Genomic DNA, 17,711 nt, shown 5'->3' on the forward strand with positions numbered 1-17,711 from the left:
CTGTAATATGCATACTGTAAAATGATACAGAACTGCTGATTGGTTGATGGGGCAATGTTTCCACTGGCTCACTTCTCCGCTCTTATCACTGCTTAGTAAATGTCCCTCTTAGTGATGAGTCAGCCAGTCAGAGAGTGAATGAGAGATACGGTAAAAATTGACAGGACCATTTTTGTAGTTGATTAAATTCTACACACTGGAGGTGCAATCCAAATTTTGATCTGATTGTCCATTTGGGCATTTTCGTTCACGCAATGCAAGTTCACGCAATGGTAATGACGTCATTATTTCTCTTACGTCTTAGAGGATGCTGGGCTCCACATTAATACCATGGGGTATAGACGGGTCCACCAGGAGTCATTGGCACTTTAAGAGTTTGAGAGTGTGGGCTGGCTCCTCCCTGTATGCCCCTCCTATCAGACAGTTTAGAAAATGTGCCCGGAGGAGCTGGTCACAGCTAGGGGAGCTCTACAGAGCTTCTTTAGTAAAGTATTTTTTTTTAGAGTTGATTATTTTACATGGAGGCTGTTGGCAACAGCCTCCCCGCATTGGTGGGACTAAGGGGGGGGAGTAGTGTCCGCCCTGTGGGGTCTGAGCCACTATCTCCGCTGACAGGACACTGAGCTCCTGAGGGGATATATCGTTCCCTGCCACAGGGGATCGCTCACCCCAGCAGCATGCCGCCACCCCCTTACAGAGTTGAAGAACAGTGGCGAGTGAGTCACCGACCCCCCTAGCAAGCGGGGGGCTGGTGTGCAGATGGCAGCAATAAGGTAGGAACGCAGTACTAACTGCGCTTCGGAGGCTCAGCGGTACTTAGTGCGGCGTTGTGAGGGGCGCCCTGGGCCAGCGCCTGAACCCTGCACTGGTCAGCAAGCCTGTCGGGGTCCGTGGATCTCAGTCAGCATTTTACCTCAGGCCAGTATAATCCTTGTGAAGAGCGGGAAGACGGCGCCATTTTAGGAGCGGAGCTTCTCCTCAGAACGGACCCAGCAGCGTTCAGCGCCATTTTACTGCCTGCACAGCGCTGTCCAGGAAGAGCAGGTCCCCCCACAGCAACTCCAGCTGTATCTCACTGTACCAGGGGGTTGTAGAAGGGGGGGAGGCTGCATTAAGACTGTGTAACCTATTAAGGTGCACAGTCAGCGCTAGTAGGGGTCTCCCTTTACATTAAAAGCGCTGTGTGTGGGTTGGCTCCAATCTCTGTGTCTCTTGCCGTTCTTGGGGGTGAAACTCTGTCTGTCCTCCCCTGTGTGTGTGTGGAGTGTCTGTGGTCTCCATTAAGCAATGTCAAGGGACTCTGTGTCATATGCTGCAGAGGATATGTCCTCTCAGGATGATCCCATTCCATGTAATCAGGATTGCACTGGTTTAGCAACTAGACTTGCACCCCCTGTGGGACCTCCTGTGCCATTACAGCCACATATTGTCCCTGCAGTTAATCTGCCATGGGCAGATAATCTGTCCTCTTAGTTACAGCAAACCCTCGCCCGCATAAGACGAAGGGGTCCTCTAAGCGGGCCATTACTTCCTCACAATCCACACATTTCGGATACTTCATCCGATGGAGATGGTGCATATACTGACCCCTCAGACACAGATGCAGACGCTTCTGATGGGGAATCTATTACACAGATGGATGTTCCTGACCTCTTGGAGGCTATCAGGCTGATCCTTCAAACTGATGATGAAGTAGAGCCTCCAGATACCTCTTAGAAACCTGATCATTTCAAGCGTCAGAAGGTTACTAAATTAGTTTTACCCCATTCTGACCATTTGGTTGACGTACGTCAGGAATCCTGGGAGTATCCAGGAAAGAAATTCTCTCAGTCAAAGAAGATGCTCGCTGCAGAGTTAAGTAAAAATTGGGAATCGCCGCCGCCGGTGCACTCACAGGTCGCGCGTCTGATGGTGTCATCTGCTCTGCCTGTCACTACCATCACATCTCTGAAGGAACTGACTGATAAGCGTGTAGTGTTCACGCTAGGCTGTTTTAGCAGGACGCTGTGCCCTTCCCGATTTTTTTTAAAGGCAAAATCCGCCCTGCCCCTTCTGCGACGCCCTGGTAGAACAGCAGCCCGTTTCCTGCCCTCCCAGCGTGTAAAGATGCCGTGCGCATGCGCACGGCATCCATTCACGCTATGGGAGAGAGCTGGGGGAAGCCCAGCACCTCTGTCGGTGCTGGGCACTCCCCCAACAGTGACGTTGCCGGCTATAGACGCCCCCTATAGCAACATCTGTGGGCCGCACCGCCCACTAAAATGACGTTAGCATGGCCACGCCCCCTAATTTACGTGGCCGCGCCCCGCACACGCCAGTATGCCACCGGAGTCCGACGCCCTGCCCTATATTAGTCCTAGAAGGAACACTATGCGTGTGGAGGGTTATTTGAAGTCTATTTACACCCTTGCAGGAGCTGTGCATAGGCCCACTGTTGCGGCTTCTTGGTCTGCAAAAGCTGTTGAAACCTGGGTTCAGGAAGTTGAAGCGGAACTACCATCTGATTTTCCTGATAATGCTAGACAGTATCTTTCATATATTATTACAGCCTCTTATTATATTCAGGTAGTGGCATCTGATGCTGGTATCCTGGCGGCCAAAGAGTCTACTACATGCATTCTGGCTCGCCGGATTCTCTGGTTGCGGTCCTGGTCTGTAGATCTAGACTCTAAAGAGACCTTGGAGGTGATCCCCTTTAAGGAAAACATCCTGTGTGCGGAGGATCTCGACAAGATTGTTGCTGACTTGGCATCCGCTAAGACTGCCTTTCTGCCTAGTACTAATCCTTCGGCTCCGAAGGTTAAAAGTACTTCCTTGCGCTCCTTTCGACCTCCAAGTAAAGCATAGGGTCAGGCGTATCCGAAACAGGCTCGCACTTCCAAATCCACTAAGCCTAAACGTTCCTGGGCTGCCTGTCAGCCTGCTTCCAAATCAGACAAGCCTGCTGCATGATGGGGCGGGCCTCCTCCTGGGGAACCCCAGGGGGTGGGAGGCCGACTTCTGCAGTTTGCTCAGATATGGTTACAGACCACTTCGGACGCCTGGGTACAGGAAGTCGTCACTCACGGATACGCCATCTCTTTCAAGAAACGTACCCCTCGCCAGTTTTGCTCAACAAACATCTCTTTGGATCCGGTAAAAGCAAAAACTCCATTTGGTGGTACAATCCCTTCTAGACACAGGGGTGATAGTGCTGGTGCCTCTGGCTCAGAGAGGCAGGGGATATTATTCAACGTTGTTCCTAGTTTCGAAACCAAATGGTTCTTCCCGGCCAATTTTCAACCTCAAGTCATTGAACAAATTTGTGAAAGTTTCCAAATTCCGTATAGAAACACTTCGCTCTATTATTCTGGCTTTGGAGCCCATGGACTATAGGTAGATGCTAGATTCAAGTGTCCTAAGGGACCTTTTACGTCAGGGGTAGGAGCCACAACACAAGGGGGAGGAGCTAGGCAAGCGGGATAGTTCCTCTACTATCCACGCCACAAACTATTACCTTTAGTAACCCGGTGGCGAGCGGAGCAAGGCACCGATCCCGAAGCGCGGCGAGCTAAACGCAGCGAGCCCGCGAGGGTACTTTTCGGGTACCCTGTTCGTCCACAGCTCCTCCCCCTGGTGATGTCAGAAGGTCCCTTCTCCCACTCCGATATAGAACCAGCAATGGACTATATGGTATCCCTGGACATACAGGATGCTTACCTGCATATTCCTATTGCCATATCGCATCAGCAATACCTGCGGTTTGCTGTTGGCAACCTACATTTTCAATTCCAGGCCTTACCCTTCGGTCTGACCACGGCTCCGATGATCTTCACCAAGGTCATGACGGCTATGCTCCGCCATCAGGGTATCAGGATCCTGCCGTATCTGGATGACTTGTTGATCCTGGCGAACTCCCCAGAGGTTCTCCTCCGTCATCTGGAACTGACGGTCCAATTCCTGCTGCCCACGGGTGGCTCATCAACTGGAAAAAATCCTCACTGGTCCCTGCTCAGGGCAAAGTGCACCTGGGGGCATTATTGGACACCCACAACCAATGGTTGTTCTGGTCTCCAGAGAATGTCCTGAAACTTCAGGAAAAGATAAGATGCTTCCTATCTCGTCCACGTGTGTCGATACACTTGGCGATGCAAGTACTAGGCCTCATGGTGTCGGCTTTCGACATGGTGGAGTACGCTCAATTTCATTCCCGCCCTCTGCAGAGGTTAATCCTTTTCAAATGGGACGGCCTACCACACCGGATCAGGACTCTCATGATCTCCTTGACTCTGGAGGTTCGCCTGTCCCTGACCTGGTGGCTACAGGACCAGCAATTGAGCAGGGGTTGTTCCTTCTGGATCTCCAACTGGGTCCTTCTAACGACGGATGCCAGTCTGATGGGTTGGGGCACGGTGTTCGAGCAACATTCTCTTCAGGGTCGCTGGACCAGGGAGGAATCTCTCCTCCCGATAAACATCCTGGAGTTGCGGGCAGTGTTCAATGCTTTGAACTGGCCCTGCCTCTGGTACAGAACAGGCCTGTTCAAGTACAGTCGGACAACGCCACCACAGTGTCGTACATAAATCATCAAGGCGGCACTCGAAGCCGCATGGCAATGATGGAAGTGTCAAAGATTCTTCTATGGACGGAACGCCATCTGTCAGCCATATCGGCAGTGTTCATTCCGGGGGGTCCTCAACTGGAAAACGGACTTCCTCAGTCGTCAGGACGTACACGACGGAGAGTGAAGCCTTCATCCAGAAGTATTTCAACTCCTAGTGGACAAGTGGGGCCTACCAGATGTAGACCTGATGGCGTCTCGACACAATCACAAGGTTCCGGTCTTCGGAGCAAGGACAAGGGATCCTTGGCAATTCCATGGAACTTTCGGCTTCCATACGTGTACCCTCCGGTGTCACTCCTGCCCAGGGTAATAAGGAAGTTCAACCAAGAAGGAGTAATACTACTTCTGATAGCTCCAGCGTGGCCCATACCACATTGGTTCTCAGACCTGCAGGATTTCTCGATAGAGCATCCTCTTCTACTTCCGCAACGCTCAGACCTCCTTGTTCAGGTCCCTTGTATCTACCAGGATCTGGCACGACTGGCTTTGACGGCGTGGCTCTTGAAGCTTCAGGTCTGAGGGCCAAAAGATTTTCTGAGGCGGTCATTCAAACCATGTTGAAGGCCCGTAAACCGGTTTCAGCTCGGATATATTATAGGGTCTGGAATTCTTACTTCACCTGCGGCTAACAATTATGATGCGTATAAGTTCAATACTGCCAAACTTTTGGCTTTTCCGCAACAGGGCCTGGACTTAGTCCTTCGTCTGGCCTCCCTAAAGGTTCATATTTTGGCCTGGTCGGTGTGGTTTCAGAGAAAAATTGCGACTCTGACGGTCATACCTTCACTCAGGGTGTTTTACGGATTCAACCTCCCTATGTTCCTCCTGTGGCTCCTTGGGATTTGTCGGTTGTCCTGGACGCCCTACAAGAGTCTCCATTCAAACCTCTTGAGTCTGTGGACCTTAAGTGGTTTACTCTTAAGGTCTTGTTTTTGCTGGCTATTGCTTCTGCTAGATGGGTTTCAGACTTGGGTGCCTTATCCTATCGGTCACCCTTTCTGATTTTTCACCGTGACCGGGCGGTTCTTAGACCTCGGCCTGGTTATCTACTTAAGGTGGTGTCATCTTTCCACCTTAACCAAGAGATTGTGGTTCCAGCCTTAACCTCTCCTGATTTATCCTCCGAAGAGCGGTCTCTGGATGTGGTACGGGCTCTCCGTATTTATGTGAAGAGAAAAGCTTAGGAGGACTGATTCTCTCTCTATGTTCTTTTTGGTTTTCATAAACGTGGCTGGCCTCCTAATAAGCAGACTTTGGCCAGATGGATGGTGATTGCACATGCTTATGTACAGGCTTGCCTTCCAGCTCCTACTACCATCAAAGACCATTCTACTCGGTAGGTTGGACCTTCTTGGGCGGCCTGCCGTGGTGCGACCCTTGAACCATTGTGCAAGGCGGCTACGTGGCCCTCAGTGAACACGTTCATAAGGTTCTATGCCTTCGATACTTCCACCTCCCAGGATACTTCCTTTGGGCGCCAGGTTCTTGTGCCCGCTACAGTGCGTCCCCTCCCATGAGGAACTGCTTTAGGACATCCCCGATGTAATTCCCTGTGGAATCACAGTGCACCCCGCTGCAGAAAAGGAGATTTATGGTATGAACTTACTTTTGTTATATCTTTCTGCGATGTACACTGGATTCCACAGGGCGCCCACCTTGACACACTTAGCTTCTTTGGGTTTGTATGGCATTAGCAACTAGTACCTTCTCCTGTTGTGAGAATGTGGTTCTATGTGGCTACTAACTGTTGTCGTCTCTCTTACCTGCTACTGCATTGGACTGGTTAACAAAACTGAGCTCCAGTGCCTGGTGGCGGGGATATAGAGGAGGCGGTGCTATGCATCCTGGGAACAGTCAAAGCTTTTAGCCTGTTAGTGCCTCGGATCAAGATCCAACTCTACACCCAATGTAATTCCCTGTGGAATCCAGTGTACCTCGCAGAAAGAGATTTCACCAAGGTAAGTTCTTACCATAACTCTCCTTTTTAAATTTGGTATTGTTCTCAATGATTCCACCCACATCTTATGGTCCTTAATTCTTATTTAAATAACTTGCAGGCTTGAAATATACATTGAGGCCCCAAGCCATTCCACTGCAACCACTCTTATGACTGCGTTGTAAAGACCCCTTTTAATCTGCGCTGTGTGCAGTGTGGAAACATTGATTTTCATGTAAAATGTAGAGCGCGGCTTCTAATCAGTCAGCAACTCCGCCTGAGAAGTAAATTTCCATTTCTCTGACGTCCTAGTGGATGCTGGGAACTCCGTAAGGACCATGGGGAATAGCGGCTCCGCAGGAGACTGGGCACAAAAAGTAAAAGCTTTAGACTAGCTGGTGTGCACTGGCTCCTCCCCCTATGACCCTCCTCCAAGCCTCAGTTAGATTTTTGTGCCCGAACGAGAAGGGTGCAAGCTAGGTGGCTCTCCTGAGCTGCTTAGAAGTAAAAGTTTAAATAGGTTTTTTATTTTCAGTGAGTCCTGCTGGCAACAGGCTCACTGCATCGTGGGACTAAGGGGAGAAGAAGCGAACTCACCTGACTGCAGAGTGGATTGGGCTTCTTGGCTACTGGACATTAGCTCCAGAGGGACGATCACAGGTTCAGCCTGGATGGGTCCCGGAGCCGCGCCGCCGGCCCCCTTACAGAGCCAGAAGAGCGAAGAGGTCCGGAGAAAGCGGCGGCAGAAGACGTTCCTGTCTTCAAATAAGGTAGCGCACAGCACTGCAGCTGTGCGCCATTGCTCTCAGCACACTTCACACTCCGGTCACTGAGGGTGCAGGGCGCTGGGGGGGAGCGCCCTGAGACGCAATAAAAACGATATAAAAACCTTATATGGCTAAAAAAAAAAAAATGCATCACATATAGCTCCTGGGCTATATGGATGCATTTATCCCCTGCCAGTTTCCTGAAAAAAAGCGGGAGAAAAGGCCGCCGTGAAGGGGGCGGAGCCTTTCTCCTCAGCACACAAGCGCCATTTTCTTTCACAGCTCCGCTGGAAGGACGGCTCCCTGACTCTCCCCTGCAGTCCTGCACTACAGAAACAGGGTAAAACAGAGAGGGGGGCACTATTGGCAGCTAATATATAAATACAGCAGCTATAACAGGGAGTAACACTTATATAAGGTTATCCCTGTATATATATAGCGCTCTGGTGTGTGCTGGCAAACTCTCCCTCTGTCTCCCCAAAGGGCTAGTGGGGTCCTGTCCTCTATCAGAGCATTCCCTGTGTGTGTGCTGGGTGTCGGTACGATTGTGTCGACATGTATGAGGAGGAAAATGATGTGGAAGCAGAGCAATTGCCTGTGTTAGTGATGTCACCCCCTAGGGAGTCGACACCTGACTGGATGGTAGTAATTAAAGAATTACGTGACAATGTCAGCACTTTGCAAAAAACTGTTGACGACATGAGACAGCCGACAAATCAATTAGTGCCTGTTCAGGCGTCTCAGACACCGTCAGGGGTGCTAAAACGCCCGTTACCTCAGATGGTCGACACAGACCCTGACACGGATACTGAATCCAGTGTCGACGGTGACGAGACAAACGTAATGTCCAGTAGGGCCACACGTTACATGATCACGGCAATGAAGGAGGCATTGAACATTTCTGACACTACAAGTACCACAAAAAAGGGTATTATGTGGGGTGTGAAAAAACTACCAGTGGTTTTTCCTGAGTCAGATGAATTAAATGAAGTGTGTGATAAAGCGTGGGTTTCCCCCGATAAAAAACTGCTGATTTCTAATAAATTATAGGCACTATACCCTTTCCCGCCAGAGGTTAGGGCACGTTGGGAAACACCCCCTAGGGTAGATAAGGCGCTCACACGCTTATCAAAACAAGTGGCGTTACCGTCTCCTGATACGGCCGCTTTCAAGGAACCAGCTGATAGAAGGCTGGAAAATATCTTAAAAGGTATATACACACATACCGGTGTTATACTGCGACCAGCGATCGCCTCAGCCTGGATGTGCAGCGCTGGAGTGGCTTGGTCGGATTCCCTGACTGAAAATATTGATACCCTGGATAGGGACAGTATATTATTAACTATAGAGCATTTAAAGGATGCATTACTATATATGCGAGATGCACAGAGGGATATTTGCACCCTGGCATCTAGAGTGAGTGCGATGTCCATTTCTGCCAGAAGAACGTTATGGACGCGACAGTGGTCAGGTGATGCGGATTCCAAACGACATATGGAAGTATTGCCGTATAAAGGGGAGGAGTTATTTGGGGTCGGTCTATCGGACCTGGTGGCCACAGCAACGGCTGGAAAATCCACCTTTTTACCCCAGGTCACCTCTCAGCAGAAAAAGACACCGTCTTTTCAAACCCAGTCCTTTCGTCCCTATAAGGGCAAGAGGGAAAAAGGCCGCTCGTTCCTGCCCCGGGGCAGAGGAAGGGGAAAAAGACTGCACCATGCAGCCTCTTCCCAGGAGCAGAAGCCCTCCCCCGCTTCTGCCAAGTCCTCAGCATGACGCTGGGGCTCTGCAAGCAGACTCGGGCACGGTGGGGGGCCGTCTCAAGAATTTCAGCGCGCAGTGGGCTCACTCGCAAGTGGACCCCTGGATCCTGCAGGTAGTATCACAGGGGTACAAATTGGAATTCGAGACGTCTCCCCCTCGCCGGTTCCTGAAGTCTGCTCTACCAACGTCTCCCTCCGTCAGGGAGGCAGTATTGGAAGCTATTCACAAGCTGTATTCCCAGCAGGTGATAATCAAGGTACCCCTCCTACAACAGGGAAAGGGGTATTATTCCACGCTGTTTGTGGTACCGAAGCCGGACGGCTCGGTGAGACCAATTTTAAATCTAAAATCTTTGAACACTTACATAAAAAGGTTCAAATTCAAGATGGAGTCACTCAGAGCAGTGATAGCGAACCTGGAAGAAGGGGACTATATGGTATCTCTAGACATCAAGGATGCTTATCTCCATGTCCCAATCTACCCTTCTCACCAAGGGTACCTCAGGTTTGTGATACAAAACTGTCATTATCAGTTTCAGACGCTGCCGTTTGGATTGTCCACGGCACCACGGGTCTTTACCAAGGTAATGGCCGAAATGATGATTCTTCTTCGAAGAAAAGGCGTATTAATTATCCCTTACTTGGACGATCTCCTGATAAGGGCAAGGTCCAGGGAACAGTTAGAGGTCGGAGTAGCACTATCTCAGGTAGTGCTACGTCAGCACGGGTGGATTCTAAATATCCCAAAATCACAGCTGATTCCAACAACACGTCTACTGTTCCTAGGGATGATTCTGGACACAGTCCAGAAAAAGGTGTTTCTCCCTGAGGAGAAGGCCAGGGAGTTATCCGAGCTAGTCAGGAACCTCCTAAAACCAGGACAAGTGTCAGTGCATCAGTGCACGAGAGTCCTGGGAAAAATGGTGGCTTCTTACGAAGCGATTCCATTCGGAAGATTCCATGCAAGAACTTTTCAGTGGGATCTGCTGGACAAATGGTCCGGATCGCATCTTCAGATGCATCAGCGGATAACCCTATCTCCAAGGACAAGGGTATCTCTCCTGTGGTGGTTACAGAAGGCTCATCTTCTAGAGGGCCGCAGATTCGGCATTCAGGATTGGATGCTGGTAACCACGGATGCCAGCCTGAGAGGCTGGGGAGCAGTCACACAGGGAAGAAATTTCCAGGGCTTGTGGTCAAGCATGGAAACGTCTCTTCACATAAATATCCTAGAGCTAAGGGCCATTTACAATGCCCTAAGTCAAGCAAGGCCTCTGCTTCAGGGTCAACCGGTATTGATCCAGTCGGACAACATCACGGCTGTCGCCCACGTAAACAGACAGGGCGGCACAAGAAGCAGGAGGGCAATGGCAGAAGCTGCAAGGATTCTCCGCTGGGCGGAAAATCATGTGATAGCACTGTCAGCAGTGTTCATTCCGAGAGTGGACAACTGGGAAGCAGACTTCCTCAGCAGACACGACCTCCACCCGGGGGAGTGGGGACTTCATCCAGAAGTCTTCCAAGTGATTGTAAACCGTTGGGAAAAACCAAAGGTGGACATGATGGCGTCCCGTCTCAACAAGAAACTGGACAGATATTGCGCCAGGTCAAGGGACCCTCAGGCAATAGCGGTGGACGCTCTGGTAACTCTGTGGGTGTTCCAGTCGGTATATGTGTTCCCTCCTCTTCCTCTCATACCAAAAGTACTGAGAATCATAAGAAGGAGAGGAGTAAGAACGATACTCGTGGCTCCGGATTGGCCAAGAAGAACTTGGTACCCGGAGCTGCAAGAGATGCTCACGGAGGACCCGTGGCCTCTACCTCTAAGGAAGGACCTGCTCCAGCAGGGACCTTGTCTGTTCCAAGACTTACCGCGGCTGCGTTTGACGGCATGGCGGTTGAACGCCGGATCCTGAAGGAAAAAGGCATTCCAGATGAAGTCATCCCTACCCTGATCAAGGCCAGGAAGGATGTAACTGCAAAACATTATCATCGCATTTGGCGAAAATATGTTGCGTGGTGTGAGGCCAAGAAGGCCCCTACGGAGGAATTTCAACTGGGTCGTTTCCTACAATTCCTGCAAGCAGGATTGTCTATGGGCCTAAAATTAGGATCCATTAAGGTTCAAATTTCGGCCCTGTCGATCTTCTTCCAGAAAGAACTGGCTTCAGTGCCTGAAGTTCAGACGTTTGTCAAAGGGGTACTGCATATACAGCCTCCTTTTGTGCCTCCAGTGGCACCTTGGGATCTCAATGTAGTTTTAGGGTTCCTAAAATCACATTGGTTTGAACCACTTGCCACAGTGGATTTGAAATATCTCACATGGAAAGTGGTAATGCTGTTGGCCCTGGCTTCAGCCAGGCGCGTATCAGAATTGGCGGCTTTATCCTATAAAAGCCCTTACCTGATATTTCATTCGGATAGGGCGGAATTGAGGACTCGTCCTCAATTTCTCCCTAAGGTGGTTTCAGCGTTTCACATGAATCAACCTATTGTGGTACCTGTGGCTACTAGGGACTTGGAGGACTCCAAGTTGCTGGACGTAGTCAGGGCCCTGAAAATATATGTTTCCAGGACGGCTGGAGTCAGAAAATCTGACTCGCTGTTTATACTGTATGCACCCAACAAGCTGGGTGCTCCTGCTTCTAAGCAGACGATTGCTTGTTGGATTTGTAGTACAATTCAACTTGCACATTCTGTGGCTGGCCTGCCACAGCCAAAATCTGTAAAAGCCCATTCCACAAGGAAGGTGGGCTCATCTTGGGCGGCTGCCCGAGGGGTCTCTGCTTTACAACTTTGCCGAGCAGCTACTTGGTCAGGGGCAAACACGTTTGCTAAATTCTACAAATTTGATACCCTGGCTGAGGAGGACCTGGAGTTCTCTCATTCGGTGCTGCAGAGTCATCCGCACTCTCCCGCCCGTTTGGGAGCTTTGGTATAATCCCCATGGTCCTTACGGAGTTCCCAGCATCCACTAGGACGTCAGAGAAAATAAGAATTTACTTACCGATAATTCTATTTCTCATAGTCCGTAGTGGATGCTGGGCGCCCATCCCAAGTGCGGATTGTCTGCAATACTTGTATATAGTTATTGTTACAAACAAATCGGGTTGTTTATTGTTGGAAGCCATCTTTTCAGAGGCTCCTACGGATATCATACTGTTAACTGGGTTCAGATCACGAGTTGTACGGTGTGATTGGTGTGGCTGGTATGAGTCTTACCCGGGATTCAAGATCCTTCCTTATTATGTACGCTCGTCCGGGCACAGTATCTTAACTGAGGCTTGGAGGAGGGTCATAGGGGGAGGAGCCAGTGCACACCAGCTAGTCTAAAGCTTTTACTTTTTGTGCCCAGTCTCCTGCGGAGCCGCTATTCCCCATGGTCCTTACGGAGTTCCCAGCATCCACTACGGACTATGAGAAATAGAATTATCGGTAAGTAAATTCTTATTTTTCCAGCTATTGCTTAGGTTAAGACAAATTTGCAGATCTCGCATGCCTTTAATAACAGCACATCAGTCATCCAACTAATAGTCCTTAAAAGAAATAGCGGAAAACAAAATAGGTATACAAGCAACTTATTCATTTTAGGAGTGTGTGTGACAGCTTAATTGGCATAGTAGTAGATTCTCTAACAGTAACTACATTTCAGGTATGACCAGGAGAACTCCGTCATCTTAACAACTTCTATACGTAATAGAATATAGTCATGCTGCATATCACTTTAATCCCGGTGGTCGCATCCCCTGAGTATATATGGGTCACGCTTTCAAATACATCCTTTTGTTTAAATGAACACTGTTTCTACTGAGCCATTACCTGAAAACGGCAAACTATTTTATTGATCTTAAAAATTCTTCATAAGGCCCATACACACTTGACGATGCACACGTCGTTAACAACTTCCCTTGAACTTCCCTTGAACAGCTGAGCAAACGACATGAGCATACACACTACCAACAACCAAAGACCAACGACCAAAGACCATTCATCGTTGAAGCATCCAAGCTGAACAGTTTATTAAAATAATGAGCTGGGAACAGGGCTGGTGAACAGTGGCTTGGTCGTTGGTCGTTGGTCGTTCACACCATACACATTCAACGACGTCTCTGGTCGGTAACGACCATAGTGGAAATTGAGCATACATGCTCCACAGATAAGCAAGGGTCGTTAACGTCCCGCGGGGCCGCGCATCGGTGGTCGTCGGATGCATACACACTTGACGATATAATGAGCGACGTCGTTGATGAGGGCTGAAATGAACGACGTTGCTAATTTTATCGTCAAGTGTGTATGGGCCTTTAGTTCTGCTCATTGGATTGTAAACCAAAAGAAAATGACTCCTCCCACTCGGCGCTAGTGTTATGTTAAAAACAAATGTTTTAATTTATACAAACACTGGATTAAAAAGTGAGGACAAAGAATATACTTTTTAATCCAGTGTTTGTATAAATTAAAACATTTGTTTGTTTTTAACGTAACACTTGATGCACACTTCATTCCACAATCATAGTGGAGCAGTTTATCCTGATGTTGTAATAACAGACTAGCGCTGAGTGGGAGGAGTCATTTTCTTTTGATTTACTGTCACATTGGGCCCATTAGGGGAGCCCTAAGACCACTCCCAGGCTTGCAACAGTCTCTACGGCGCAGTACTCTACCGCTCTCTTTCTTTCAAATTCTGCTCATTGGACTGATTGCGTGGTATATCTGCAAATACCGGAGCAGGAATATTTCAGGTTCTATTGGACTAATTTTTACAACGTTCAGGTACATCTGAATGATGATTATCAGACATTGATCTAAAGCTGGATAGGTAAATTGTTGTTTGGCAGAGATTTAACGAAACCTGCTGTCATTTTATGTGGCACATGAGATTTTATTTTTGTATTTTCCCATATAGATTACAGGTAAAATGGGAATTTTCATCTTAAGGCTTCAACAGGTTATTGATAATACATTGTGGATGATACAAGTTATCACTGACTTTGTAGCATTGAATGAGATTTGGAGCATGATTCTAAGTCTGAAGGAGCAGTCTCAGTGTCTTCTGCAGCAACCACATCTGATAATGCCACTACATAGCCCATTCGTGTGCCCCAATGTGCAAGGACTGAGACACCCACTGACAAATACTGCATCGGATGCACCATCAAAGCCTGCAGTAGCCCTGTGCCAGGTGAAGATTATCCATCTGACTATAGCCTCCAATGTGAATGATACAGCCTCTCTGACCGTAACCTCTATCAATTACGTGTCCGCGACAATCCCATAAGACACAACGGGGGTCATTCCGAGTTGATCGCTCACTGACTATTTTCGCAGCACAGCGATCGGGAGAAAAAACGGTATTTATGCGCATGCGTATGGCCCGCAATGCGCACGCGCGACATATGGGTACAAAGCTCTTTGTGGTTGTGCTCAGGTTCTAGCGAAGTTTTCCTTTGCACTGACGGCCGCAAGAAGATTGACAGGAAGGGGGCGTTTCTGGGTGTCAACTGACCGTTTTCAGGTAGTGTTCGCAAAAACGCAGGCATGTCTGAAAAAACACAGGCAAGTGCTGAGTAGGTTCAGAGCGACTCAGAAACTGCACAAACTGTTTTTGCAGAGCTCGGCTGCACATGCGTTCGCACTTCTGCTAAGCTAAAATACACTCCCCAGTGGGCGGCGACATAGCGTTTGCACGGCTGCTAAAAACTGCTAGCGAGCGATCAACTCGGAATGACCCCCAACATCTCCATGTGCCTGATTAGCTACAAAATATAGAACCAGACAATATATAGATAAATAGGCCCCTCCTGTTTGCTACAGTAACTGTATTTTTATTGCCTAGTATCTCATTTAATGTCAGAGTTTTCTGGGAAATATACTTGCTGTAGGACGGTCACACTGTAGTCTAGTAGCCTCTCTGCATGGAAGGCACCTGTATAACTTTGTGTCATTTTTCTGACAGCACCATAGTAATAATCAACTTTTTATTACTTTCTTTAGGCCTACTGTGGATTTTTCCGTGAAGGAATCCAGCCAGAGAAGCTGTCAGCAGTTGCAACGGGCAACTGGGGTTGTGGTGCTTTTGGGGGAGACCCTAGGTTAAAAGGTGCGTAATAAACAAAATAGTTAAAATTGTTCCACTTTACAATTTAAAAGTAGTACTATATAATCATACTTTTCTTAGTCTTAATGTGCCTGGTTCATTTGGCAAAATTGAAATGTGCTGGACCAACTTTGATTACAGTGGTGACAGGTGCAGATTTAATTATTTACTGTGTGGCCATATCAAATAGAGTAGATGGGACTGCAGGTAGTTTTCTGGATATCAGTGGTACTTTGTTTTATATTTGTTTGTGATTTTGAGACATGTGGAAGTCAGGTTTCCCTAATACTTAAAGTAGTAAAGATGCAATGTCAATGACCCAGCAAATAAAGTAAAACTTTAAAACAAATAATTGTAGTCATTTAGGGGTATATTCAATTAGCGTCTGATCCATTCCGACTTGCATTTGTCGGCATAGATCCGACAACCCCTATTCAATCTCATCTCAATTTGACTTTTAAAAAGTCGAATTGAGATGAGGGACCCAGAGGAGGAGAGGGGGGTGGGGTAGCTGCGGGCTGACAGAGGAGATCAGCGCTACAGTAGCGATACAGGAGGATGTCACACAGCCGCCCGACCTCACGGCAGTGTCCACCCGGCTCCAGCAAGTGTGACATCACTTGCTGGAGCCGGGTGGAAGCTGCTGTAAGCGGCACGGCTGTGTGACATCCTGCTGCAGCGCTGATCTCCCCTATATGCCCGTGGCTGTCCCCCGTCTCCCTGCGGCTCTCCCCCCTCTCTCCTCCTCTGGGTCCCACATCTCAGTCCAACATTTTTTTATGTCAGACTGTGATGGTCAAAAAGGGGGCCAAAACCTGTCGGGTTTGGCCCCGTTTTCGACACAAGCACGAGGATCGGCAGCTATTCCGCCGATCCACATGCTTTTCCGACAAGTCGAGTTCCTCAACTTGTCGAATATATTGATTAGGTTGGAACCTCTTCCGACCTAAAAAAAAAAAAAAGTCAAAAACTGACGTCTTTTCGACAGACGGCAGCTTTCAACGTCAATTGAATATACCCCTTAATGTCATTCTAACAATGTAGGAATAGAAATAATTGTGTGAAATGGTCAATCTAAATTTGTTTGAAATTCTATCTACATATGTTAACGAAGGAACCAGCAGGTAAAATCTAAATATAAAATATGTATACACACACACAAAAAAAGAATAATAAGGGTGCCGTGACTTTGGTTGTCCTTTCCATTCTAATAGGCTCTGAAGCTACATGTGGAGTCTGAAATTTTTATAGAACTGATTAGGTATCCCCAGATTTAGACTAAGGGCCTAATTCAGTAAGGATTGCATTTGCAAAGCTGCTCGCATCATTCGCGATGTTCATCTGCGATGGCAGGCTGTGTTCATCTGCGATGGCAGGCTGAGTAAGCCTGAGCTTTATCAGACTACCTGTCACAAGGCAGCTTGCAATGCCAAGGAAACTGCGTCTTGTGAAGCAGTACTTGGCTTCGCCACTTCTGGAAAACCGGGGCGACACAACTCCATTTCCAACAACGAGGGCCACCATCCCTCCTCGAGAATACTGCTGCCAGTCAATCAGGCAGAGGCAATTGCATTACTGCAATGCGATCGCAGGTCCTGTTGTGCACATGCGCAGTTTCCCGACTATCGGGAAACTGCTTGTTGGATCACAGGAGTTATACATCCTGAATTTGGCCCTTAGCGTAGTGATGAGAATGAGGAAATACTCATTGCCGGAGACAGTGTGCAAGGTTTACAGGGCGACCCTCTAAATATCCCACCAAGAATATTTGCTTTCCAAGAGATTAACTGTTCAGACATTGTGTATTGTGTATGGGATCCCCTTTGGTTTGTTCTTTTTCTTTGTTTATCGCAGTTTGGGCCATTCCATTTTAGACATAAATGTGTGACATTTTAAAAGGGGACATGTGGGTAGGTCAGCATGGCTTTTATGGGCTATATACTGTATGTCCTATAACGATGGACAATCACAAGCACTTGTTTATTTCATTACGTGGCTTTTCTCTTGATTTGTTGATACTGCCTGCTCTGTTTTATATGTTTAATTGACATTATGCTTGTTTATTGTTGCTACAGCTTCACAGTTTATTTAGAAGATTTTTGTCGTTTTGTGTTATAGTAGTACTCATTTGCAGTGTAGGTGTGTGTGAATTTATTATTTTCCTAATAGAAAGGAAGGTTTAGATTTCCTCCTCCTCACTTTAGTCCTGATGTCGGATAGAGAATACAATGATTGACATACTGGGATAGATTGTGTAACAGTGAATTTATTTTCAGAAACCTATAACATAATGCCCCTGTGGTTTTCATACTGTGACCTTTAAAATCCCTTATAAAATATGAACATCCTTCTACATATAAGGTATCCATGGTCACCCAGCAGATCCTTTACATGCCATGCAAATTAATGCTTATCCTGTTGTAACAAACAAGAAGTACATCTGTAAAAAAACAACAACAACAAAAAAACTTGTGCAATGTTTTTGGGCACCTTTTCTGTTCAGTTCTGATGACAACTCAGATGTTAATTGTGAGGTTGTGATGAGGAC

General features: G+C 47.9%; 1 protein-coding gene across 8 annotated transcripts in view; it reads left to right on the plus strand.

Moving 5' to 3' along the window:
• Window positions 1-17,711, plus strand: part of PARG (poly(ADP-ribose) glycohydrolase) — a 330,974-nt gene that overhangs the window by 295,753 nt on the left and 17,510 nt on the right. For all 8 annotated transcript variants that reach the window (XM_063958841.1, XM_063958842.1, XM_063958844.1 and 5 more), the window contains one exon: window positions 15,061-15,166. In XM_063958841.1, coding sequence (XP_063814911.1) covers window positions 15,061-15,166 — 106 coding nt within the window. The remainder of the gene's footprint in view (window positions 1-15,060; window positions 15,167-17,711) is intronic.

This window comes from Pseudophryne corroboree, chromosome 3 (assembly GCF_028390025.1).
Source record: "Pseudophryne corroboree isolate aPseCor3 chromosome 3, aPseCor3.hap2, whole genome shotgun sequence".
Taxonomy (NCBI): domain Eukaryota; kingdom Metazoa; phylum Chordata; class Amphibia; order Anura; family Myobatrachidae; genus Pseudophryne; species Pseudophryne corroboree.